General features: G+C 46.5%; 1 protein-coding gene across 7 annotated transcripts in view; it reads left to right on the top strand.

Annotated features, from left to right (window-relative positions):
- The window catches only part of LOC111151241 (signal transducer and activator of transcription 3), a 70415-nt gene extending 46801 nt beyond the window's left edge, over positions 1 to 23614 (top strand). The window contains exons 5-24 of one of the 7 annotated variants that reach the window (XM_022509085.1): positions 1833 to 1928; positions 2117 to 2198; positions 2395 to 2489; positions 2665 to 2816; positions 6249 to 6407; positions 6518 to 6610; positions 7480 to 7539; positions 11112 to 11141; positions 11241 to 11334; positions 11447 to 11494; positions 13652 to 13735; positions 14810 to 14908; positions 15005 to 15140; positions 16101 to 16153; positions 16359 to 16453; positions 16556 to 16695; positions 17208 to 17417; positions 20359 to 20401; positions 20687 to 20799; positions 21499 to 23614. In XM_022509085.1, the coding sequence (XP_022364793.1) occupies positions 1833 to 1928; positions 2117 to 2198; positions 2395 to 2489; positions 2665 to 2816; positions 6249 to 6407; positions 6518 to 6610; positions 7480 to 7539; positions 11112 to 11141; positions 11241 to 11334; positions 11447 to 11494; positions 13652 to 13735; positions 14810 to 14908; positions 15005 to 15140; positions 16101 to 16153; positions 16359 to 16453; positions 16556 to 16695; positions 17208 to 17417; positions 20359 to 20401; positions 20687 to 20799; positions 21499 to 21554 (1938 nt within the window). In that variant the 3' untranslated portion in view covers positions 21555 to 23614. Of the gene's footprint in view, positions 1 to 1832; positions 1929 to 2116; positions 2199 to 2394; positions 2490 to 2664; positions 2817 to 6248; positions 6408 to 6517; positions 6611 to 7479; positions 7540 to 11111; positions 11142 to 11240; positions 11335 to 11446; positions 11495 to 13651; positions 13736 to 14809; positions 15141 to 16100; positions 16154 to 16358; positions 16454 to 16555; positions 16696 to 17207; positions 17421 to 20358; positions 20402 to 20686; positions 20800 to 21498 lie in introns of all 7 variants that reach the window. The other 6 variants (XM_022509089.1, XM_022509084.1, XM_022509088.1 and 3 more) reach the window with 6 other exon arrangements.
- Positions 23615 to 23824: the final 210 nt, after the last annotated feature.

The following is a 23824-nucleotide window of genomic DNA, read 5'->3' as shown; positions in this document are numbered from 1 at the left end:
GTAGGACTGGCATGTTTGGGTCTACTTTGGAGACGCCTGGTAGCAGTATAGAGGACAGATTGGAAATGAGAGACTAGAGGCAAAGAGATCAGTAGTTGGAGCTTGAGCTGGGCCAGTGGAACTAGAGATCTGTTTGTGAGATTATGGAGCCCAGAGCCAGGAGGATTTGGTGATTCAGTGTGAAATCTGTCTTTGAGATGGAGATTTTCTAATTTGGAAAACTGGGACTATGATGTCTTTCCTCAGTCCCGTACCAATATGTACTGTCTTGATCACGGCAGCTTTTTTTTTTTTCTTTTAAGATTTATTTAGGGACATTTGGGCAGCTCATTTGGTTAAGTGTTGTGTTTGGCCCTGGTCATGATCCCAGGGTCCTGGGATCGAGCCCCATGTCAGACTCCTTGTTCAGTGGGAAGTCTGCTTCTCCTTCTCTTTCTGCCCCTCCTCCCTGCTTGTGTTCTTTCTCTTGCCCTCAAATAAATAAGTAAAATCTTTAAAAAATAAAAAAGATTTATTTGAGAGCAAGAGAGAGCAAGCACTTAAGCAAGGGGAGGGACAGAGAGGGAAAGAATCTCTAGCACATTCCCCATTGAGAACAGACCCTAACATGGGGCTCAATCCCACGACCCCAAGATCATGACCTGAGCTGAAATCAAGAGATGGTTGCTTAACAGACTGAGCCACCCAGGCACCCTTATGTGGTCTTTTTTGGGGGTCAGGTATCTTACTCCTTCTTTAAAAAAGTTTTTATTGATTTACTCATTTTAAGTAATCTCTGTACCCAGCGTGGGGCTCGAAACCATGACCCTGCGGTCGAGAGTCACATGCTCCTCCACCTAAGGCAGCCACGTGCCCCAGATATCCTATTACTTTGACGAAATGTACCGTGTTCACGTTTCATGTGCTATTTGACCTTTTCAGGGTACATCCAGTGAGGTATTCTCTCTTAATAACGCATTTCTCCTCTGGGACGGTGGTTTTTTTGTTTGTTTTGTTTTGTTTTTAAGATTTTATTTATCACTTTCACAGACAGAGATCACAAGTCAGACAGAGATCACAAGTAGGCAGAGAGGCAGGCAGAGAGAGAGAGGGAAGCAGGCTTCCCGCTGAGCAGAGAGCCCTGTGCAGGGCTTGATCCCTGGAGCCTGGGATCATGACCCGAGCCGAAGGCAGAGGTTTTAACCCACTGAGCCACCCAGGTGTCCCTGGACGGTGGTTTTTTTTTACGCCACCAAAATGTGTCCGATACCACCTACACTAAATGGGCATCCGAAATCTGCTGTCATAATTGTTCTGAAATTTTTTTTTTAAGTTTTTTTTAATTCATTCGAGAGAGAGCACGTGGGAACATGAGACAGCACGTGAGAGCACGAGCCAAGGCGAGGGGCAGCAGGAGAGGGAGAAGTCGGTTTCCCACTGAGCAGGGAGCCAAACAGGGGGCTCAATCCCAGGACCCTGGGCTCATGACCTGAGCTGAAGGCAGAGACTTAACCAACTGAACCACCCAGGCACCCCGGTTCTGAATTTTTTAAAATACTTAACGTAGAATGAGGTTTTTGAAGGTAGGGACCATGTTTTAGCTCAACGTGTGGTCCCCTAGTCCAACAGAGAGTGGCTTTAGAGTTGGCCTAAGGTCAAGGCAAGGACACAGGCCAAACTTCGGGGGAGTGTACTTGCACCACGCTGACAACGCCCAGCTTGCGGCCTGTATCCCTTCCCCTCCCAGTGGCAGCAGCACCTCAGCCAAACAGGAAGGGTGGTGGGTGGGATGGCACTGGACAGATCCCCGTAGTTCCTGTGTTCATGTGTGTGTTGATCTCCTTTTCTGACAGCAAGGGGGCCAGGCCAACCACCCCACAGCCGCCGTGGTGACAGAGAAGCAGCAGATGCTAGAGCAGCACCTACAAGATGTTCGGAAGCGAGTACAGGTGAAGCAAGTCGTGGGCAGGAAGCCTTTCCTGGGGGACATTGCCTGTGGGTCCTGCGTGTGTCTTGTTTGAGGTTTTGGCTTCATTTTAATTCTCAGAAACTTTCCTTTCCCTCTTCCCAGGAAACTCTTGTTCACTTCTCCCTTTTTGTTTTGTTTTGGTGTGTTTTGTGTGTTGGTTTTAAACAGGATCTAGAACAGAAAATGAAAGTGGTCGAGAATCTCCAGGATGACTTTGATTTCAACTATAAAACCCTCAAGAGTCAAGGAGGCAAGTGACAGTTAGAGACATTAAAATCTGCTGGAGAAAGTGCGTCTGTTACCTGAGTCCTGGGACTCGTGTATCCAGCGCCTGCTCAGACTTGGTGGCCGGGGTGGAGGTGGTGCACAGAGGGCCCCTGGTGCTTCTGGGAGGGTTAAGGACACAAGTGTTCCATCGCATCAAGGGGGTTTTCCTTCATCCGCAGACATGCAGGACCTGAATGGAAACAACCAGTCAGTGACCAGGCAGAAGATGCAGCAGCTGGAGCAGATGCTCACGGCGCTGGACCAGATGCGGCGGGTAAGAGCCGGACCACCTTTCCTGCCTGCACCATCCCCCCGACCTGGGCAGTCACGGCACTTCCTGGCAGAACTTGCCTGGTTTCTGATGAGTTCCTTCTCTGGAACTGACTAAAGAGTGTGGTTAGAGACGGTCTGAGGAAATGTTTCCTGACTTTGTTTGGGTTTCCAACCAGAACATCGTGAGTGAGTTGGCGGGGCTGTTGTCCGCGATGGAGTATGTGCAGAAAACTCTCACGGACGAAGAGCTGGCTGACTGGAAGAGGCGGCAACAGATTGCGTGCATCGGAGGCCCTCCCAACATCTGCTTAGATCGCCTCGAAAACTGGTAAAAGATGACAGAGGAGTGTTTCCTTCTTTTCCAGAACACTGTTCTAAAATTATGGTCCTAACTGCAGACTCAGGAGTGGACTGCATCTCACAGGTGCAGACTTGGATGGACTCAGATTAAGCCTAGGGGCACCTGGGTGGCTCAGTCGGTTAAGCGTCTGCCTTTGGCTCAGGTCCTAATCCAGGGTCCTGGGATGAAGCCCCGCATTGGGCTCCCTGCCCCGTTGGGGGGGGTCTGCTGCTCCCTCTCCCTCTCCATCTACCCCTCGCCTGGCTTGTGTGTGCTCATACTGTATCTCAAATAAATAAATAAAATCTTTTAAAAAAATAGTTAAGTCTGAGAGTTAAAATCTAAAAACTTTTACTTTATTTGGATAATTTCTTTTTAAAGATTTTATTTATGTGACAGGGAATACAAGCAGGGGAAGCGGGAGAGGGAGAAGCAGGTTTCCTGTGGAACAGGAAACCCAGTGTGGGGCTCCATCCCAGGATGCTGGGATCGTGACCTGAGCTGAAGGCAGACACTTAATGACTGAGCCACCCAGGCGCCCCTGGACAATTTTTAAATAAAATTTTGTTTATGTTGCGATATCTTAAATATATTTTTTTTTATTTGAGAGAGAGAGAGCATGCACATGGAAGGAAAGGCAGAGGAGGAGGGAGAGGGAGAGAGAGAATCCGAAGCCAACTCTGTGCTGAGTGTAGAACCCCATGCCTGAAAGGTCACGACCTGAGCCGAAACCAAGAGCCAGACACCCAGCTGACTGAGCCACCCAGGCGCCTCTGTTTTATTTAGTAATTTAAATAAAGCTTTTGGTTTTAACTATGTAGCACAGACCAAAGTTTGAATTTTAGTTATTCTAATAATCTTAAAGTAATGCATGCTTTTTATAAGGGAAAAAAGTTGATACACAGAAAATTAATAAAGAGAAGAAAAGTCTTTTAAAAACCCATCATTCAGGGTACCTGGGTGGCTCAGTGGGTTAAAGCCTCTGCCTTCAGCTCAGGTCATGATCCCAGGGTCCTGGGATTGAGCCCCGAATCGGGCTCTCTGCTCAGCAGGGAGCCTGCTTCCTCCACTTCTGTCCATGCCTGCCTGCCTCTGGCTACTTGTGATCTCTGTCTGTCAAATAAATAAATAAATAAATAAAATCTTCCCAAAAAACCCAAACAATCATTCAGAGGTCCCTACACGTGGAATTTTGGTGGCCATCCCCCTTGCCATATGTTATTGTACCTATGGACATAAAGATAGTCATCTCTAGGGGCGCCTGGGTGGCTCAGTCAGTTAAGTATCCAACTCTTGATTTTGGCTCAGGTCCTGATCTCAGGGTCATGATATCAAGCCCCATGTCGAGCTGTGCACTTGGTGCTGAGTCTGCTTGTCCCTCTCCCTCTGCTCCCCCATCCCAGTGCATTCGTGCTCTCTCTCTCAAATAATACATTAATTAAATCTGAAAAGTTGGGGTGCCTGGGTGGCTCAGTGGGTTAAAGCCTTTGCCTTCGGCTCAGGTCATGATCTCAGGGTCCTGGGTTTGAGCCCTGCATCTGGCTCTCTGCTCAGCGGGGAGCCTGCCTCCCACCGCCTGTCTGCCTCTCCGCCTACTTGTGATCTCTGTCAAATAAATAAAACAAAATCTTTTTTAAAAAATCTGAAAAGAAAATATGGTAGTCATTTCTACATTTTCACATCAGTGGGATCATTCTTTTATCTGCTCTTTCCCTGCTGTTCATGCAGCATGTCCTTAGTGAGCATCCTTGACGTGCAAGGCCCAGCAGTGCCCATGATGCGCCAGCTTAAACCATGAGAAACTTGACCTAAAAGGACACCCAGCAGGTGTAGAGCATGAAACTGGAAATTTAGGACAGTCCTACATGAGAAAGCCTGCTTGTTCATATCCTCAGTAATCTTGAATTTTATTAATTCACTGAAAGCAGTTTTAAGTGCTTTTTAAAAAATACATTTTATTTTTTTAAGAGATTTTTATTTACTCATTTGAGAGAGAGAGGATGAGAGAGAGCACAAACTGGGGAGAGACAGAGGGAGAAGCGGATTCCCCTCTGAGCAGAGACCTTGACATGGGACTCAGTTCCAGTTCCTGGAATCATGACCCGAGCTGAAGGCAGATGTTTAACTGACAGCCATGCAAGCACACCACATTTTTTTTTTTTTAAAGATTTTATTTATTTGTGAGAGACAAAGAGGGAGACGGGGGGAAGGGCAGAGGGAGAGGGAGAAGCAGACCCCCTGCTCAGCAGGGAGTGCAGTGCAGGACTTGATCCCAGGACCCTGAGATCAGGACCGAGCCCAAGGTAGATGCTTAACCGACTGAGCCACCCAGGCCACCTTAAGTGCCTTCTGATCAGGGAACCAAAAATCTTAAGTTCTGGGAATGGGAGAATGTAAGTGCCAGAAGAGAGTCAGGGAGCCCAGAAATTCCAGCAGCTGTCCTGTTCCTACCTGCCCCCGCTACCCCCAACCCCAGCACATCTACACCTTCTCTCTGAGGTCTTCTAGTCTTTATTAATCATGTGCTTCAACTCCTTCTGTCATGCATGGGGTCATGAAGACCCGTGATGGTGAAGGGACGTGGCCAGGGTTGCACAGATAGTGGCAGAGCTAGCTCAAACCCATCTTCTTGGGCTGTCTAATTGCATTTCCCCTGTCCTACATTTGGGTACAAGGACAGGTTAGGATGAAGACAGCAATGCCACGTTTTATATTTCATGTTCTTCATAATTCAAATGCTTGTTCGAATGCTTGTCACTTCTTCATGGTTCTTGGGAGTATAAGTTTTTTTGTTGTTGTTTTTTTTTTAAGATTTTATTTATTAGAACAAGAAAGCATGAGGAGAGCATGAGCAGGGGGAGGGGCAGAGGGCGATGTTGGAGAAAGCTCCTGGCTGAGTAGGGAGCCTAATGCAGGATTTTGTCCTAGGACCCTGGGATCATGACCTGAGCCAAGGGCAGACACTTAACAACTGAGCCACCCAGGCACCCCTTCTTTGGGGGATAAATTTTAACACTTCTTCCTCTGTGCCTAGCTCTCTCTTTGAAATGTTAAATTTTAGGAAGGGACTGTTTTTATAAAAACAAAGTAGATTCCCCTTTTCTTATTTTTACTTTAATATTTTAGTAAGCTCTATGCCCAGTGTGGGGCTTGAACTCATGACTTGAGATCAGGAGTCACATGCTCTCCTAAGTCAGCCAGCCACGCCCCCGCTTTTTCTTATTTAATACCACTGAATTACACACTTAAAATGATCAATTTTATGCAATATATATTTTACCACAATAAAAAAAAAATTTCCCTTTATGATTTGAGGGGTCTGCATGGTGGTGTTTGTATCTGTGGGATTCCCTGCCTCTTCTCCAGCTCCCTGGTGTGCACTCACACGGGTAACTAATAGCTTTCTTATTTTATTGGCAGGATAACCTCATTAGCGGAATCTCAACTTCAGACCCGCCAACAAATTAAGAAACTAGAGGAGTTGCAGCAGAAAGTGTCCTACAAGGGGGATCCCATCGTACAGCACCGGCCAATGCTGGAGGAGAGGATTGTAGAGCTGTTTAGAAACTTAATGAAAAGGTAACTTAGAATTCTGGTTTCTTTCCCTTATCCTCTTGCTTTGGAGGCACAGGACGAAGACCGGTTCTCCGTGAAGCATGTGGACCGCTGTCCCTCTTTTTGCCTTTCAGTGCCTTTGTGGTCGAGCGGCAGCCCTGTATGCCCATGCACCCTGACCGGCCATTGGTCATCAAGACTGGAGTCCAGTTCACTACCAAAGTCAGGTGGGCCCCGCACTTCCTCTTTTGCTAGATATTTTTTTGAGAGACGCTCTTAGGATGAGAGCAGAGTTGGTGGCCACGGTTGTCCTTTCCAGGCGTCACAGGCGGTAGGATGGCAGGTATGGAATTTGTTGACATAATACCAGCTTGCTCCTTGATTCTCCTGTCAAAAGCCAAGGAATGGTTACCTCTTTTGGAGATTACTGGGCTTAGTCCTATAATTTCAGGCCTGTAGTCTTAGGCTGTTGTGTCTCCTTCTGTCCTGCAACAGAGGCAGAATAATGCTGGTTATTTTCTGTTTTTGGAGCCTACTTTTCCCTAAGGATTTTAAGAGAATGAGTAAGGCTTTGAGATCCAGAAGCTAAGAAGCCCCGGAGCAGATGGGTGGTGTGCCTTGTGTGTGTGTGGGGGGGGTATGTGTGTGGCTTTCACACCTAAGTAAGAACAGGTATGTTGGGGTTTGCCCTTCTGCTGTGAAATTTCCCTCTTCAGAAACTTGGTGTTAGGTTTCAGGTTTAACAGAAAGAACACCAGCTGCAGAGCTCGTATTCCTGTAATACTTCTCATGAAATGACTTTTACTATTCTTTTGTGAATCTCTCACAACTTTGTCCAAGTTCGAGGTTCTTAGGCTTTCTTTCAGTACCTCTTGGCCCAAAGAGGTGATACTCGGCATAAGGTCAAAGACGCACTACTAGCAGGAAGAGGAATTTGGGATTATGCTTTTTTCACCTTTTAGAAACAAAGGGTTGTGAATTTTTATATTCCTCTACGTAAGAGTTGCTTGGGGGGGAGCCTACTGACTTTTTTCTTTTTTAACTGATTTTTTTTTTTTCTTTACTCAAAAACTTTTTTTCCCCTTTTTTGAAACAGATTGCTGGTCAAGTTCCCTGAGTTAAATTATCAGCTTAAAATTAAAGTGTGCATTGACAAGTAAGTACTCTGTATCTTCACTCTTCTTTTTTCTTTTTTTCAAATGAGAAACAGAAATGAGAACTTAGATAATCATGTGACCTTAGAGACTTTATCTCCATTCAGGGAATCTTCATTTTTTGAACAAAAGTTTTCAAAAGTCTTGTAGTACATTGTCATTTACGTGCCTGAACAAAATCATAAAGCTGGTGATACAGATGTGAGTTGCGATTGCGGTTGTGACTCTGGGTTCCCATTTTTATTTAATTTTTTTTACCTATAAATGTAATTTATGCATATCATATAAAACCCTGACTATATGGGAAAAATTGATGCTTTTTATTGTTCACGCTTTTTATTGTTCCACCATATAATGGAATACATACTTCTCAAAATTTAACTATACTTTCCAAAAATTAAAATGCACATACACTTTGAAGAGATTTGAAAAAATAAAATGATCCTTCATTTTTGGTGATGGAAGTATCTGGAAATTACCATGAGAATGAATTGGAAAATAATTACTAATGAAATAAGGGACTTACGGAAGGCGATAGGTTTAATAAATAAACAAAAATTAATAACTTCAGCCATACATTAGCATTAACCAGTCAGAAATTATAATAGAAAAAATGATTTCACAATAAGCAAAAAAGTAAAAAAATACATTGGAATAAACTTAACAGAAATGTTTAAGGACTCTTTGAAGAAAATTGTGAAATTTTATGAGGAAGGGATATTGTAAAAAGTGACGAAAAAATCATATTTCTGGATTGCAGACTTTTATTATAAAGATGTTGGTTCTTCTCAGTTAATGTGACACCAAGCAAAATGTGAATAGAATTTCTTAAACTCTTTGACTTAACTCTTCAAGTTGTAGCTTAGATGAGAAAAATAAGCAAAGATAGTTTTTGTTTTTTAGGGATTTTTTAGATTTTATTTATTTGAGAGAGAGAGAGGAAACACGAGCAGAGAGAGAGGGAGAGGGAGAAGCAGACTCCCCACTGAGCAGAGAGCCTGACATGGGGCTCAATCTCAGGACCCTGAGATCATGACCTGAGCCGCAGGCAGGTGCTTAACTGACTGAGCCACCCAGGCACTCCACAAAGATAGTTTTTTTAAAAAATGGATGTATTTATTTATCTTTAGGGTAAAAAATCTTAACATAAAATTTACCATCTTATTCATTTTTACGTATATGGTGTTAAGTATATTCACATTGTTGTGCAACAGATCTCACAACTTCTTCATCTTGCAACATGGAAACTACATCCATTGACAACAAGCCCCCATTTCCCTATCCTCCCAGTCCCTGGTGACCACCATTTCACTTCTGAAAAAAAATTTTTAATGAATAAAAATAAGTGGGAGTGGTACGGGAAGATGCCTGGCCAGATACTAAAATGTAGTTTCAGCTACTAAATGAGTGTGTTACTAGTGCAGGAATAAACTGATTGACCATTGAAATAAAATCTTGAGTCCAGAAATAGACCTTCAAGTTTATATAAAGAATTCATATATGTTTAAAATGATACCTCAGATCGGTGAGTGAAGGATGGATTATTCGGGAAGGAGTTTTGAGAAGACTTGCTATTGGAGAGGATTTGAATGAGAAACTCAAGTTGTTTTGAGTTTCAAGTTGTTTTGTTTTCAAGATGTTTGCTAACCATCAGATGTATGTTTAAACTCATGTATCTTAAATACATGTAGGTGAATGTATATATAATATAATGATGGTAAAATCACAAAATGATAAAACCACTTTGGAAAAGAACTTGGTAGTTTCCTACCAGTTAAACAAAACATGCACCTACCCTAGGAGCCGCCTATTCCACTCCAAGGTATTAACCCAAAAGAAATGAGAGTATATATCCACACACAGGGCTATACAGAAATGTCCATTAATTGGGGAACAAATAAACAATTTGTGGCATATCTATAAGTGTGCGCTAACCAACTGCGCCACTGGAACGTCATAATTTATGGTCTATCTATGAATGGACTATTCACCAATAAAGAGGAATGAACTACTGATAACTTACAACGCATAAGAAATCTCAGAATAATTACACTCCGTGAAAGAAGCCAAACGAAGAAAAAAAGACTCGTCCTTTAGTTTCCATTTACGTAGAATTCTAGAAATGAAAATGAATCTATGGGGACTGAAAGCAGATCAGTGGTGGCCTGGGGACAGAGGTGGGGTGGGGTGGGATGTGGGAGTCGGGAATGGATTGCAAATGGGCGTGGGGAAACTTTGGGGATGATGGGTCTGTTCATTATCTAGTTTGTGCTGGTGATTTCACAGGTATGTATAGCGTATGTACATACATATGTCAGACCTTATCCACATACGTTTTCAGTAGTGCACTTTCTTGTTCATCAGTTATATATCAAAGGTATAATACACAATTTTTTTTTTTCTAAAAACAAAATCTAGAGGGGCGCCTGAGTGGCTCAGTCAGTTAAGTGCTGCCTTTGGCTCAGGTCATGATCCCAGACTCCTGGGATCGAGCCCCAAGTCAGGCTCCTTCTCTCTCCTTCTCTCTCTGCCCTTCCTCCCTGCTCATTCTCCCTCTCTCAAATAAAAATCTTAAAAAAAAAAATAAATAAAAAGGAAGTCTAGATTAAACACAAGGGAGGACTTCCTGGTAACAAGACTCTTAAATGTGATATATGGAAAGATATCTTCTGAATGGCTTAAAAATTTAATCAGTTTTAATCTATAAACCCACACAAAATGCTCTATTTAATAAATAGGAGCTATACTAGTGCATATATAGCAATGGAGAACCACTTTTAAGATAATACTTAAAATGAAAAAAAAAGAAGAAAGAATGAGAAATGCCAACTATATAAAAAAACCATATATTCAAACACAGTAGAGCAGAAGACACTGGACACACCAGGGGGAATGTTTCCAGCTAATACCAGATGGGATGGTCTGAGTTACTGGTAACCGTAAACCTTTACAGAAAGTCCAGTGTGGCTTAAATAATAAGGAAATTTGCAGCCCATCGTAACTGGAAATGCACAGTTAGGGCAAGTTCCTGACAGTGAGATTAGTGACTCACTTACGTCACCCAGGACCCAGTATCTTCCATCTGCCTCCTCGGCCATCATGAGTATCATCAGCTTTGTAACATTCCCTTCTGAGTTCCAGTATGGCTGCTTCTGGTAATTAAGGTCCTATGCTTCCTTGCTTCTGTTCAGTTGAAGCTGTGGAAAAAGTAAATCCAGCTGGGTTGTAACTCCTTCCCAGCCTGAGGGAGACAGTGGAGGTCATGTCTGCACCCCCAGGACCGCTGCGCTGTGGGCATGCTGTGCTCTGATGTACTCAACAGTCAGGATCCCCTGGAGGTGGGCACAGGAAGGACACTTGAGCAGAACCAAGGGTCTCTTGGGAAGGGAGAGGTGATGCTGGGTAGGTACGGAGAGGGTTGTCATGTTGCCCATATAAAATGTAATTGAATCGTTTCTAGAAATTCCCTGGAAAACAGTGGTTTTTCCAGCAGAGTAAATGACAGGTATTCAAAGTAGACTTTTCAAAGAAACCCGGGGCCAGTTTTATTAACACCAGTTTATATTCTTCACAGAGACTCCGGGGATGTTGCAGCTCTCAGAGGGTAAGTTCAGCCTAGAGGCTTCCTTTTGATTTGCTTAATCTGACTTTGTCTTCTGGCTGCCCAGTCACCTGTGTGCTTGGTTTCTCTGCTGTGATTCAGGTCCCGGAAGTTTAACATTCTGGGCACAAACACAAAAGTGATGAACATGGAAGAGTCCAACAATGGCAGCCTGTCTGCAGAATTCAAACACCTGGTACGAGGGGGAAGCCTGGGTCTGTGTCTCCTGGGGAGTTGGGAAGAGGGAGAGGGAGGTTGGTGGCAGGGGGAGCCTCACGTGACGCAGGTGTTCCCTGCCCCTCTTACAGACCCTGAGAGAGCAAAGATGTGGTAACGGGGGCCGAGCCAATTGTGACGTGAGTATTATTGGGGATGGGAGCCACCTGGGAGGGTCTTCTTTGATGGGGAGAGAACAAGAGCCTTCCTGTTGCCCAGAATTAGAGACACCAACCTGTGGTTAAGCTGTAGTCATACAGAAAAATCACCGCAGCTCAGAATGACATGGTCAGTCACATTTGCTCTGGAGTTCTCCAGCTTGGAGCATTTCCGTGATTGTCCTGGGAGTTGGTGGGAGTTGGCTCATCTTGAAGGAGGAGTGGAAAGTCCCTGACTGACTTACCCACACCCATTTGGTAGAAAAGAAGTTTTCCACCTTGCCTGGGGCTTTCCAGATTCCCCTTCCAACTTCTGCTGGCTGAGATGGCTTGGCTCCATTTTTGGTGACCTGTTTTTCTCACTGAGGGGCCATTGAAGGTTGTAATTAAGTTGGGGTTAAACATCTAAGAAAAAGAAAAAGAATAAAACCCCTCCCCCTATTTCCCTTATTGTCTCCCTCCCTCTGATTCAGATTATTGAATGCCTGGTGTCAATAATAAACTTAAAAAAAAAATAGATAAATGTGACCAGAAACTGGTTTTTAATCTTTTGAAAAGATTGTGACACCCTGTTCTTTTTCTGGTGTTTATGTCCTGAGCCAGTCTTCCCTCTTCTCTAAAATGCAGCAAACCTTTTTTAAAAAAATGAATTTATAGTACTTGACTATTAAGAGTGAAGTTCAACAACATAGAAAAATGTATGTGGCATGTTTGTTTTGAAAAAGCAAGATATGGGGTAGAGCATGGGTGACTCTTGATCTGGGATTATGAATTCAAGCCCCACATTGGATGTGGAACCTACTTAAAAAAAAAAAAAAAGAAAAAAAGTAAGATGCAAAATCATTTGAGTAGTAAATTAGTATATTTGTTTGCAAAGCGTGCTACACAGTTTTTTGTCCATTCGTGTATGTATTCCAGAATTCTCAAAGAATATATACCAGTGTTGATGTATTTTTGCTGCTGTCAGTGCCCGGGACTGCTCTCTCCTATCTCCATAATAATTGTATTTTAAACTGAACATATATTATTTTTATAGTTAGAAAAAAAAGTGTTTTAAAAATGAATTGGAATTGGGGCACCTGGGTGGCTCAGTGGGTTAAAGCCTTTGCCTTCGGCTCAGGTCATGATCCCAGGGTCCTGGAATCGAGTCCCACATCGGGCTCTCTGCTCAGCAGGAGCCTGCTTCCTCCTCTCTTTCTCTCTCTCTCTCTGCCTGCCTGTCTGCCTACTTGCGATCTCTGTCTGTCAAACAAATAAATTAAAGAAAAAATCTTAAAAATGAATTGGAATTGTGTTTCTGAAAATTCATTGGAAGTCTCACTGAAAATAAGATTGCAGTATTGCTGGTGGGAGTATAAACAATTCAGAGAACAGTTTGGGATTATAAAAAATGAACCAGCAGTGCTCCCAGGATTTAACAGAAGACAAATCTTTGTACATATATGTGAGAAGACATGTACAAAATGTCACAGCAGCCTGACGGTAAGTCCTAAATGCAGCCCACCGTCCCCACGGAGTGGATAAAGGATTTGGTGTAGAGTCCTATGATGGAATACGATATAGCTGTAAATATGAATAACCAGCAGAGTCATACAGCCGCGGACGCAAAAAGTGAGGCACCCCAGTACATAGGGATATGGTTCCATCTGTATTAGGTTCACAAACATCCAAAACTAAACAGTGCATACGTTATTAGAGATAGAAATATGGTAAAGCCATAAAGAAAAGCTAGGAAATGATAAACCCAAAACCCAAACCCAAAAACTAACCCAGCAGTTAGATCTGAGGGAGCAGGGACAGGGATGACAGTGGGGAAGGGCACCCTGAGAATCTCAGTGGTAACAGTCTTTTCCTTAAACTGGGTAATGGGTACAGGTGTTCTTCCCCGTTTTACAGATAAACTCTTGGGTCTGTATTAGTCTGATAAAACCAGTAAAGGATGAGTTTGAAGATCATAGCACTTAAGAGTCGTAGACCGCATGTGCTCAGAGTTGTGTCCCTGGCCGCGTGTCCATGGCCTCCTGGTGAACTGCCCTTCTTGGTGCAACATGGCTGTGGCCTATTACTCTCCTCAGCCATGGCTGTTAGTGTCCAGGGCCATTTTCTCTGAGGAAGAGAGTGTCCTCCTTGTTGTTGTAGGCCTCCCTGATTGTCACCGAGGAGCTGCACCTGATCACATTTGAGACTGAGGTGTATCACCAAGGCCTCAAGATTGACCTTGAGGTGAGTTCTGCCACAGAGTTGGGATGGGGCTGCGTGCGGGGGTGATTGAGGACAAGAACCTCTAGTTGGGACTTTTTCTAGAGACGGTAGAGAGATGACTCTCTGCTCAGCACTGTGTTTATTTTTGCTCGTTTTTCTCCCAAAACCTCAGCGTATCCCACTGAAAATAGAATCTTGCCTGAGTGCTTAGAAGATGCACTTCTTGACCATTGAACAGCATAGATTAGGGGTGCCAACCGCCTGCCCAGTTGAAAATCTGGGTGTCACTTTTTACCCCCACCCCAAACCTAACAACTTACAGCCTGCTGTTGACTGGAAGCCTTCCTGGTAGCATAGTCTATGAGCTCACATTTTGTATGTCACATGTTTTCTATGTTGTATTCTTACAATAAGTAAGCTAGAGAAAAGATAATGTTGCTAAGAAAATCATGAGAGAAAATACATTTACAGTCCTGTACTCTGTTTAAAAAAAAAAAAAAAATCATCCACGTATAAATGGACCCATGCAGTTCAAACCCATGTTGTTCAAGGGTCAACTATAAAGTCCGCTTTTAGCAGACTTGATGTGAAGAATCTATTTAGAAATTAGTTATCATTGACTTTATAAGGTTTGGGCAAAATAATCTTTAGACAGCCAGTGTTTTAGTACACAGGCATTCATGCCCTTTGCCTTCTCTTTTTACCAACTTTCTTGATCTTTAAGTTAAAAGATGGAGCTGAAGAAAGCAAAAATCCTTGTCTTTGACTCCTGGGACCTCTCTTTTAACGGGTAGATACAGCTTCAGTTCCCAGAGGCTGCCTTCCAGGTTTTATAGATGGGGAATCAGAGGGCTGTGCGTTCCAGGTTTGAGCAAGTCAGATTTTCAAGTTCTTGGTTGTGTCCTGTGGCCCATGTTTGGCATTCGCTCCACCCTGGCTGTTGAGCTGACTCAGCCACGCTCTTCCCCAAAAGTTGGCGGTAGGTGTAGTTCACGGCACGTTCTTTTATTCCAAAACCTGCAGGTATGGCTGAAGAGCTGTTTGATGCTGGGAGGGCCCTGTGCCTCCCCAGCTCATTGCCTACTTTCTCCACAGACCCATTCCTTGCCAGTTGTGGTGATCTCCAACATCTGTCAGATGCCAAACGCCTGGGCATCAATCCTGTGGTATAACATGCTGACCAACAACCCCAAGGTAGGCGCCCGTCCTCTGGAAACCGTTGTTGTCCCTCATGTGGGTCCTTGGGCACCGCTGTCTCATCTCACTGAGCAACCGTGTTATTTTCAACAGAACGTGAACTTCTTCACCAAGCCCCCGATTGGCACCTGGGATCAAGTGGCCGAGGTGCTGAGCTGGCAGTTCTCCTCCACCACAAAGCGAGGGCTGAGCATCGAGCAGTTGACGACATTGGCTGAGAAACTCTTAGGTCAGCATTTTCCCTCTTTTCCCTGCTGCCATCCTCAGAAAAGGAATCTGGCCCGTGGGGCTGTTTTCAGGAAAATGTGCTGAGTGAGGCTCCCGCTGGGGCTAGGAAGCATGTGCTTGTGCAGTTAGGGGGGTGGGGGGTGCCCGCGGAGGTGGGAGGCAGAGGAAGCTCGCCTCCCAGTGATCATTTCTGAGGTGGGTGGCAGATGTCTCTTCTCCTGGTGGCCGGACCCCTCACCCTTCCAGAGCACCACTTTGTCTAGCCGTAGGAAGAGGTTTTTTTTTTTAAGTGCGTGTTAGAAGGCAGAGGTAAAAGCTTGACATCCCTGTCTGTTTCTTCAATAAACTGGAGGCTTTTTTTTATTTTTTTCTCCTGAAAAAAAAAAAAATTTTTTTTCAGTGCTCTATTTTGCATGCTTCCTGGACTGAAAGCAGCTTTATCCTGTGCTGTCCCCAAACGTGAGCCTCTAACACTGTCAGCTTATTTGTGTATGCTACTGGTCCCCAGTCCACCACGCCAAGATGAGGAGGAGGTGGTGGGGGGTGGTGGGGGGAGAGACTTAACATGTCATCCACCACCACACCCCAGGTGCTCTGATGATGGGGTTTTGTGAGGGTGGATGTGTGTGTCCGTGTGCAAGCACAGGCATGCATACAACAGTAGGAAGCTTCAAGCACGTGGAAGCCAGTGGTGTCTCAGCCCATTGTGGGATAGATCTGTATGAATGTGTGTTCTTTTACAAGAAATAGGACCGTGTCTCTGGGTGGCTCAGTGGGTTAAGCCTCTGCCTTTGGCTCAGGTCATGATCCCAGAACCCCGAGACCATGACCCGAGCCGAAGGCAGCGGCCCAACCCGCTGAGCCACCCAGGCGCCCCTAAATAAAAATCTTCTTAAAAAAAGAAAAGAAGACCTTGATTCAAAGCTGCGAATTACACCGCTTTATTCTTTTTTTCCTTCAGGACCCGGTGTGAACTATTCAGGGTGTCAGATTACGTGGGCTAAATTTTGCAAAGTAAGCCATCTTGTTAAATCCTCGGCCGCCTCTGGGAGTGGGAGGGAGTGCTCACCTGTGAGGTTGTCCTGGATGGTACTGTGCTTGAAGGCTGAAGACTCATGGTCTTGTGGTAGATAGGCCTGGGGATTTTGGTGGCATCGTGCCCCGAGGAAGGAGGCGGCTGGGAGGGTAGACTTAGCTTTCCCATTATTCTTTTCTTCAGGAAAACATGGCTGGCAAAGGCTTCTCCTTCTGGGTTTGGCTGGACAATATCATTGACCTTGTGAAAAAGTACATCCTGGCTCTTTGGAATGAAGGGTAGGTTGAAATGTGTCTGGCGGAGTGCACGTGTGTAACAAGTCACCTGCTCTCTCGGAGGCCAGTGGTGGAGACCCTCTTTTTGCTTTTCTTTGGCTCCAGGTACATAATGGGTTTTATCAGTAAGGAGCGGGAGCGGGCCATCTTGAGCACCAAGCCCCCAGGCACCTTCCTGCTACGGTTCAGTGAAAGCAGCAAAGAAGGAGGTGTCACCTTCACTTGGGTAGAGAAGGACATCAGCGGTAAGTTGGACTCTAACCCGACCCACCTGGTGGCAGTTCCTGCGGTCCCCACGGCTGCTAGTTTCAAGCACCCACTGCCCCCTAGTGGGCAAAGATGGCTTCGCACTCCCCTACCTTGGACTTGAAGTGACGCTTTACAGTGAATTCTTCTCTCCAAATTCTTTCAGCTGGAGGGTTGTTTGCCAGATTTGTTTTGCTTACTTCGGGGGCTAATATTTGCCTAGAAATATTTGCCATTTTAACCTCATTCTTCATCTCCTTTCTTACCTGTCTTGTTAATAACACCTTATGCAAGTAGTTCTTCAGATATATTGTCTGTGAGCCACCTGGGTCATCTCTCCAGAAGGCAGCTGGGCATTTCCACAGTGCCCACTGACGAGACAGGATATTCAGGGCTCGGGAGCTAGGTTGGCATAAAACTTTCCCTTTTAAGGAAGAATAAATTGGGTCCTTTTCTCTGCGATCACCTGGGTATAGGTTCCCTTATCTTCCCTTACAATATCCCATGACAGGTAAGACCCAGATCCAGTCAGTGGAACCATATACTAAGCAGCAGCTGAACAACATGTCATTTGCTGAAATCATCATGGGCTATAAGATCATGGACGCTACCAATATCCTGGTGTCTCCGCTGGTCTATCTCTACCCCGACATTCCGAAGGAGGAGGCGTTTGGAAAGTACTGTCGACCAGAGAGCCAGGAGCATCCCGAAGCTGACCCAGGTAGTTGTTGATTTTCCGCGCCAGGCATTTAATTCTGGGGAAAGGGGAAAATTGCAGGATCCCTGGGAGATACACAGGTAAATGCCTGAAGAGCCTGGTGATGTTTTATTCCTCTTTGTGGGAAAGAACTTTGTAGTGAGTGCTTTTGGGGTGGCTGATGGGGTTGGAGAGAGGAGGGGAGTCAGAGTCACTCGTCCCTGCCCCACAGGGATCCTGCCAGGCTAAGAGCGCACACACACTCAGCGCAAACACCTAAAATGCTGCTGAGAGGGCGAGAACAGGCTTCTTTAGTAGCAGGATGTCCAGCCAGCACAGCTCTTTTTACGAAATAGCTGCTGGAAGGTTTGCAGCTCAGACTTGAGTCTAGCGTGTTTCCTTTTCCTCATCACTGAACAATGTGAGCGGTGTCGTGTGGGATGGAGAAAGGCTTTCTGGAGGAAATGAGTGTTCGCAACACTGGAACGTGGTTTACCAGCAGAGGCGGGGGAGTGGTGGTGGAGGGGGAGCGTGTAACCTGTGGGAGGGCGCGGGATAGGATTTAGAGTGTGCAGCAGTTGAGTTAAGTTGGGTCATGTGCAAGAGCACAGGCGTTTCTGTAAGTCTGTAGACATTGTTTCATAGTAAGCTTGTACCCGCCAGCGTCATCAGTGTGGAAGGGCAGCCCTCTAATCCGTCCCATCCGCATTTGCTGCTTTGGCTCTCTGGGTTCTTCTCTGTCCTGATCCTGATGAGGAGCCTGTGGTTCGCCATTCTTTTATTTTTTTAAACTTCCCCTAATTGGAGAGCCAGCAGGGGGCTCTTCAAAATGATCCTCGGAGGGTAGCTTCTCTAACCCATTTGTTTTTGGAAAAACTGTTTTTGTGCAAAGACCTCATGCATCCAGGCACACACCCCTTTCCTAGGAATCCCCTCTTTTGAGGAATTTCTTGCGATGGGGAAAGACAGACTTGGAAGAGGGAGTTTGAGTTGCTTGCTAACTGACTTCCCTCTTTCCTTTGTTCTGGTGTGGGGTTTTGTTCTGCTGTAGAAGAGCTAACTCTCACTTCCTGTCTGCTACTTATCTGGCTTTCCAGCTGTGCTTCAGTTGGAAGATGTGCTTATCAACCCCAACATGCTACTCTTTGTTCCTTTTGCAGAGGACCTTTCGGTCCAAATGCATGAAAGCAAATAAAGTTTGCTTTCATGATCCAGTTTCCCAATCTTCCTTTATCATCAGTCATCCCGTGTGACCGGGAGGCAAGGTCCTTTCCTGCCTGGAGTCCATGTTTTCAGGGCCGGGGGGAATGGCCAAGACCCCAGGCAGGAGAAAGGAGTTAATTACTTGAGTGCCGTGCCGCCTCCTGGGGGAGGTGAGTGTAAGCAGTGGGCACTGAGGGGCTTGGTGTGTTGGGAGCATGGTAATGGGGTGGGCCAAGTGCTGGGGCCGTCCCCGTATTCAAGTGGGCATCCTCCAGGAGATGGATCTGTGCCCATTTCCTCTTGTTTTCCATCATGAAGGTATTTTTGTCCCCAGAGATAGCTCGATTGTCTTTCCCAGGACTCTACCATCCTCTTAGCTTTGCCACCAGACCCCACAAAGGATTTCTCGATGACTTGAGGGCGAGACTCCTCTCTTAAAAATGACAGCCCCCTAACCATACAAATTGGATGAAGTATGTTGACAGCCTTATACACAGCCATGGCTCCTGTTTCAGACTCGGTTCTCCTTTGTTTCTGCTCTGGCTGAATCTCAGGCTGAGGCTAGCTTTCGCAGCTACCTGATCACTGGGGAACTAAATCCTTCTCTGTCCAGGATGTCGGCTCCCCTCGGATCCTTGCCACAGTGGATTTATAAGACCCCAGAACCCTGCCTGGGTAGTGTCCTTGGATTCTGCTCCACGTGAATCTATTTCTTGGCCCCAAATAACCTTGAGTGGCAGTCTGAGGACCCCCTGACAATGCCTTTTCTCAGACTGTCAGCACACTTTCAGATTCCTTGGTCTCTCTATAAACCTGAAGCTTTGTAACTGTTTCTCTCGGCCCACCCCACCCTGCCCCACACCTCCTAAGTGATTTGTGCACCAGAATCCCCCAGATTTCATGCCAGTGCCTCCAAGCCTCCTTGACCTCTTGGTGTAAACATTCAGCACCTAAAATTCAGTTACTCCAATCCCCACACTTCTAACTGTGGAACAAGAATTGTAAATGATTGAGATGGGCACCTCCCTCTCACTCTTCCCCATCCCTCTTAGGGTTGAAAGTGCTTTGCTGTGGGTGTCTTAGCTGTGGAAGACATAACGAGGCCCAGACCTCCTGTCTTCAGTCCAGAGTCGACGGTCCTCCCTTCACAGAGAGGCTGCTTTTTGTGTGATGTTGCTGTCCAGCCGGGGAATTAATAATACGGCTCGCCTAAAAAGTAGTTGAGGCAGATGAATGCCCATAGGAGCAAGAAGTATGACTCTGGCCCTGGAACAGCATGGGCCATTTCCGCATTCTCTTAGAGACTTGGTGACTTGGGCGTCTGAGCAGGACTAGGTTGTGTCGGAGCCCAGACGACATCAGCTGCATTCCTGCACGCAGAGAGGTTGTAGCTAAGACATTCGGCCAGGCCAGAGGGCAGTCCCCAGACCCCATGCGGGCAGCTCAGTGTTCCATCATCTGGGGAAAGAACCAACGAGGCTGGCGGTGGTTGAGGCTCAGGTGGGACCAGGGTGTGCTGAAAAGTCTCTGCAGGTCAGGAAGGCTTTATGGAAAGCCTTGAACTGCCAAGCTGCCAGCGCCTCACACACCCAGTAGGACACAGTGGCCAGAGGACAGCTCTGGGGGGAGATGGAGCCTCCAAACAGTCTCTGCTCCAGGATGGAGGGAGATGCTCTGCAGCACCGACGAGGCAGCCGGCTTCCTCCTGCCCCCTGCCCGCAGTGGGGTCCCAGTTAGTAAACCCCAGTTTTCTTCTTCCCAGGTGCTGCTCCATACCTGAAGACCAAGTTTATCTGTGTGACACCGTAAGTGGCTTCCCTTCTCAATTTGACCTTTATTTCTGGTGTCCTCAGTTCTCCCGGGAGTAGGACACTGGGTGACAGCCACCCGGTGAAGGGGCAGAACGCCCTGGGCTCCGTGGAGTACTCAGAGTGACCTTGTGTGTTTAAAAAGCTTGAAGCTTTTATTTTTCTGTTGGAGACCAGAGTTTGATGGCTTGTGTGTGTGTGTTTTGTTCTTTTTTTTTTTTTCCTCCATTGTGTCTTGTCAACCCGGCCCTTTCCCCTCCTGCTGCTCCCCATTTCCTACAGAACGACGTGCAGCAATACCATTGACCTGCCGATGTCCCCCCGCACTTTAGATTCATTGATGCAGTTTGGAAATAATGGTGAAGGTGCTGAGCCCTCAGCAGGAGGGCAGTTCGGTGAGTGTTTGGTGACAGAGCCTGGCCTTAGGAGGGAAGTCAGCTTCCATGATGTACCATGCACCAAGCTGAGAGCTGGCTCCCTGGGATTGGTAGAAAGTTCTAGAGCCATGTTCTACCTTAGAAACCAAATGTGCACCACGCCTGTCAGCGCGAATTTTCTTGTAGCCACGTGAAAAACAGCAGTAAGAAACAAGCAAAGTTAACGTTCATCGTATCTTTTCTGTAACCCAATAAATCCCAGTACGAGCATCTTAATACACAAGAGAAAGCTAATGAGGGTTTTTTTTTATTTTTGTGCTAAGTCTCTGAGCCCTGCCAGGTGTTGTGCGGCCGCAGCCCATCTCGAGTGGGAAGGGCCACATTTTGGTGCTGAGTTCCCCCCTCCCCGTCCCCGGGACTCCAGGCTGCCACATTCAGGGGGACAGCCTTCCATCTTCCCACATGGATGGTTGGGAACGAGTTAAGAGAGGAAGAGGGCTGAGCCCTTCCACAAGACCAGACCCTCTAGGGAGGAAAGTAGATCTGGAGCATCCAACCCTGTCTTGGCCATACGGGGCAAGGACACTGGATGGCAGTGGTGGCAGAGCCTCTGTCCCCCCCAAGGGCTACGGGAGCGTGCCCTGCGGGCTGTCGGGCTGGGGAAAGAACTGAACAAGCTTGGGCAACTGAACGAGCTCTCCCGCTCTGTCCCCCCAGAGTCCCTCACGTTCGACATGGAGTTGACCTCGGAGTGCGCTACCTCCCCGATGTGAGGCACTGCGGGCTGAGGCTGCAGAGAGCAAGGACGGAGGCACCTACCTGTGTTTCACCACCCTTACACAGCCAGCCCCAGATCGTCTGAGACTCCTCTAACTTTGTGCTTCCAGATTTTAATCTCCTACTTCTGCTATCTTTGAGCAATCTGGGCACTTTTAAAAATAGAGAAATGAGTGAACGTGGGTGATACGCTTTTACCTAAATGCAAATAAGAATGTGTTCTCTGAGACTGTGACCGGCGGGGATGTGGAAGGGGTGGCAAGAGGGAGAGAGAGTGGAGATGTTCTGGTCTTTTCTTGCTGCCCGGCCCTCCTCTCTCAGCAGCTCATGTTGTCCTTGGACAAGTGCCTCCTGGTGCCCGCAGATCCCTCTGTAAGCTCACGCCACAGGCTGCCTCTAGCTACGTTACTCCTGGCATTGCACTTTTAACCTTGCTAACAACCAAATAGAAGATAGGACTTTCACAGCCCCTAGGTTTCTTTTTAAATTAAAAAAAAAAAATTAAAGGGCAAAAAACACTGTATTGGCATAGCCTTTTCTGTATTTAAGACAACTCAGTCAATAGCCTTCTTGGTGCTTTAGGCATTCAGCTTTCTTCAGGCTGATAATTTATAGAAATCCTGAAATGGGCTTCAGATCCAGTCCTTAAAAGACATCTGAAGCTGTGGCTTGGCCTTTGGTTATGAAATAGGAAGGTTGAAGGACAACCTAAACATCCTAGACATTTTTTAATAAACAAAGTTTTTATTTTCCCCTTTAATGTGTTGGCCTATTAGTAGGTAAGGCTGGGCAGAGGAGTGCTTACCACCTGTCATTTCCCGACGCCCCAGCCCACCCACCTCCATCTCCCTGGACTTCTGCTCCTGTTCCATAGCCTGGGCTGTTCTGTGGGTGCCTTATAAGGGATGGGGTGATCCTTCCTTCCTCCCTGTCCACCTTACTTCCCTTGTGTAGGGCTCCTTCCAGTGTCTAAAGGTCCCCTGTTCTGTTTGCTTTGGGTATCCCGGAATAAGAAGGCGAGAGTTAACAGGTGGAACACAACAGACTGTGGGGCCCCAGCCAAGGGTCTAGTTGAGCTCAGGGAATATGGTTCTTATCCCGGTTTCTTGATGTTTTCTGGCGGCACCTCTAATCCCTTCTTCACTTGGTTAAGCCAGGGGCAAAGGCTTACTGATAAACTTGAGGTCTATCCCTCGTGTGAGGGAGTGTACACCCTGGCCTCCCCCCGCCGCCACCTCAGCCCCCAGTGCTGGTGACAGTCTTCTCCCCATTGGGGCCTTGCAGATGAAGCTGGTGACTGTCTTCTCCCCATTGGGGCCTCACAGATGAAGCAGAAGCACTCCCCATTTACTGTACGTTTCAGAACACTTCGTGCTCTCCAGTATTTGGGCCGCCTCTCTCCCAGAGGCCCAACTAGATCAGGCAGTCCAGGACCACCTTATCCCAGTTGGTGGGAGTGCTGTTTGTTTTACCCATACTCACCAGGTTCAGAAATAAGGGGATGGGGACCTTCTCTCCAAGACAGACAGGGGTTGTGCTTGGCCATCCCTGTCCTTTGGCCTAGACACGTTGGTAGGTAGCACAGAGCTCTCCCTTTTCCAGCAACACTCTTCACTTCATAATAAGCTTAACTCAGAAACTGAGAGATGATTTAGATCAGAGGGACCTGGGGCAAGGATCCAGGCTTCTCTGGAGCCGATATTGTAAAGTTCGTGGCTTTGAGGTAGCATGTGTATCTGGTTTTAACTCTGATTGTAGCAAAAGTTCTGAGAGGAGCCCAGGCTTGGCCCCTCCCTTCAAGAATCGAACCCTCCAGGACCTGCCTGCTTTCTCTCTGCTGTCTCCCCCTGCCCATCCCCAGCCCAGTCCCTATAGATGGCTCAAACTACCTGCTCAGTGGCTTGTGGGCTGCTATCCTGGTCACCGCATCAGATTCCACTGTATACTTCATAGTGTAAAAATTTATATTATTGTGGGGTTTTGGTTTTTTGTTTCATTTTTGTATATTGCTGTATCTACTTTAACTTCCAGAAATAAAAGTTATATAGGAACCGTCTGAGGGCGTGGCAGCTCTGTATCTGGCTGCTGGAAGTCCCCCCTTCCCCTCCCGACTTCAGTTCTGAGGGGGCCTTACCCACAGGCTGAACCTGGATGCTGACAGGAGGTGAGGTGAGGGCCCCTGCTCCCAGGCTGGTTTCCGCAGCCCACCTCTGGGGCCCCGGGCACCCAACCCCTCCCCACCATGTTAGCCGTCGGCCTCTAGGGA

This window comes from Enhydra lutris, unplaced genomic scaffold (genome assembly GCF_002288905.1).
Source record: "Enhydra lutris kenyoni isolate GAN:26980312 unplaced genomic scaffold, ASM228890v2 scaffoldscaffold26, whole genome shotgun sequence".
NCBI lineage: Eukaryota > Metazoa > Chordata > Mammalia > Carnivora > Mustelidae > Enhydra > Enhydra lutris.
This window is presented reverse-complemented; position numbering and strand designations above follow the sequence as displayed.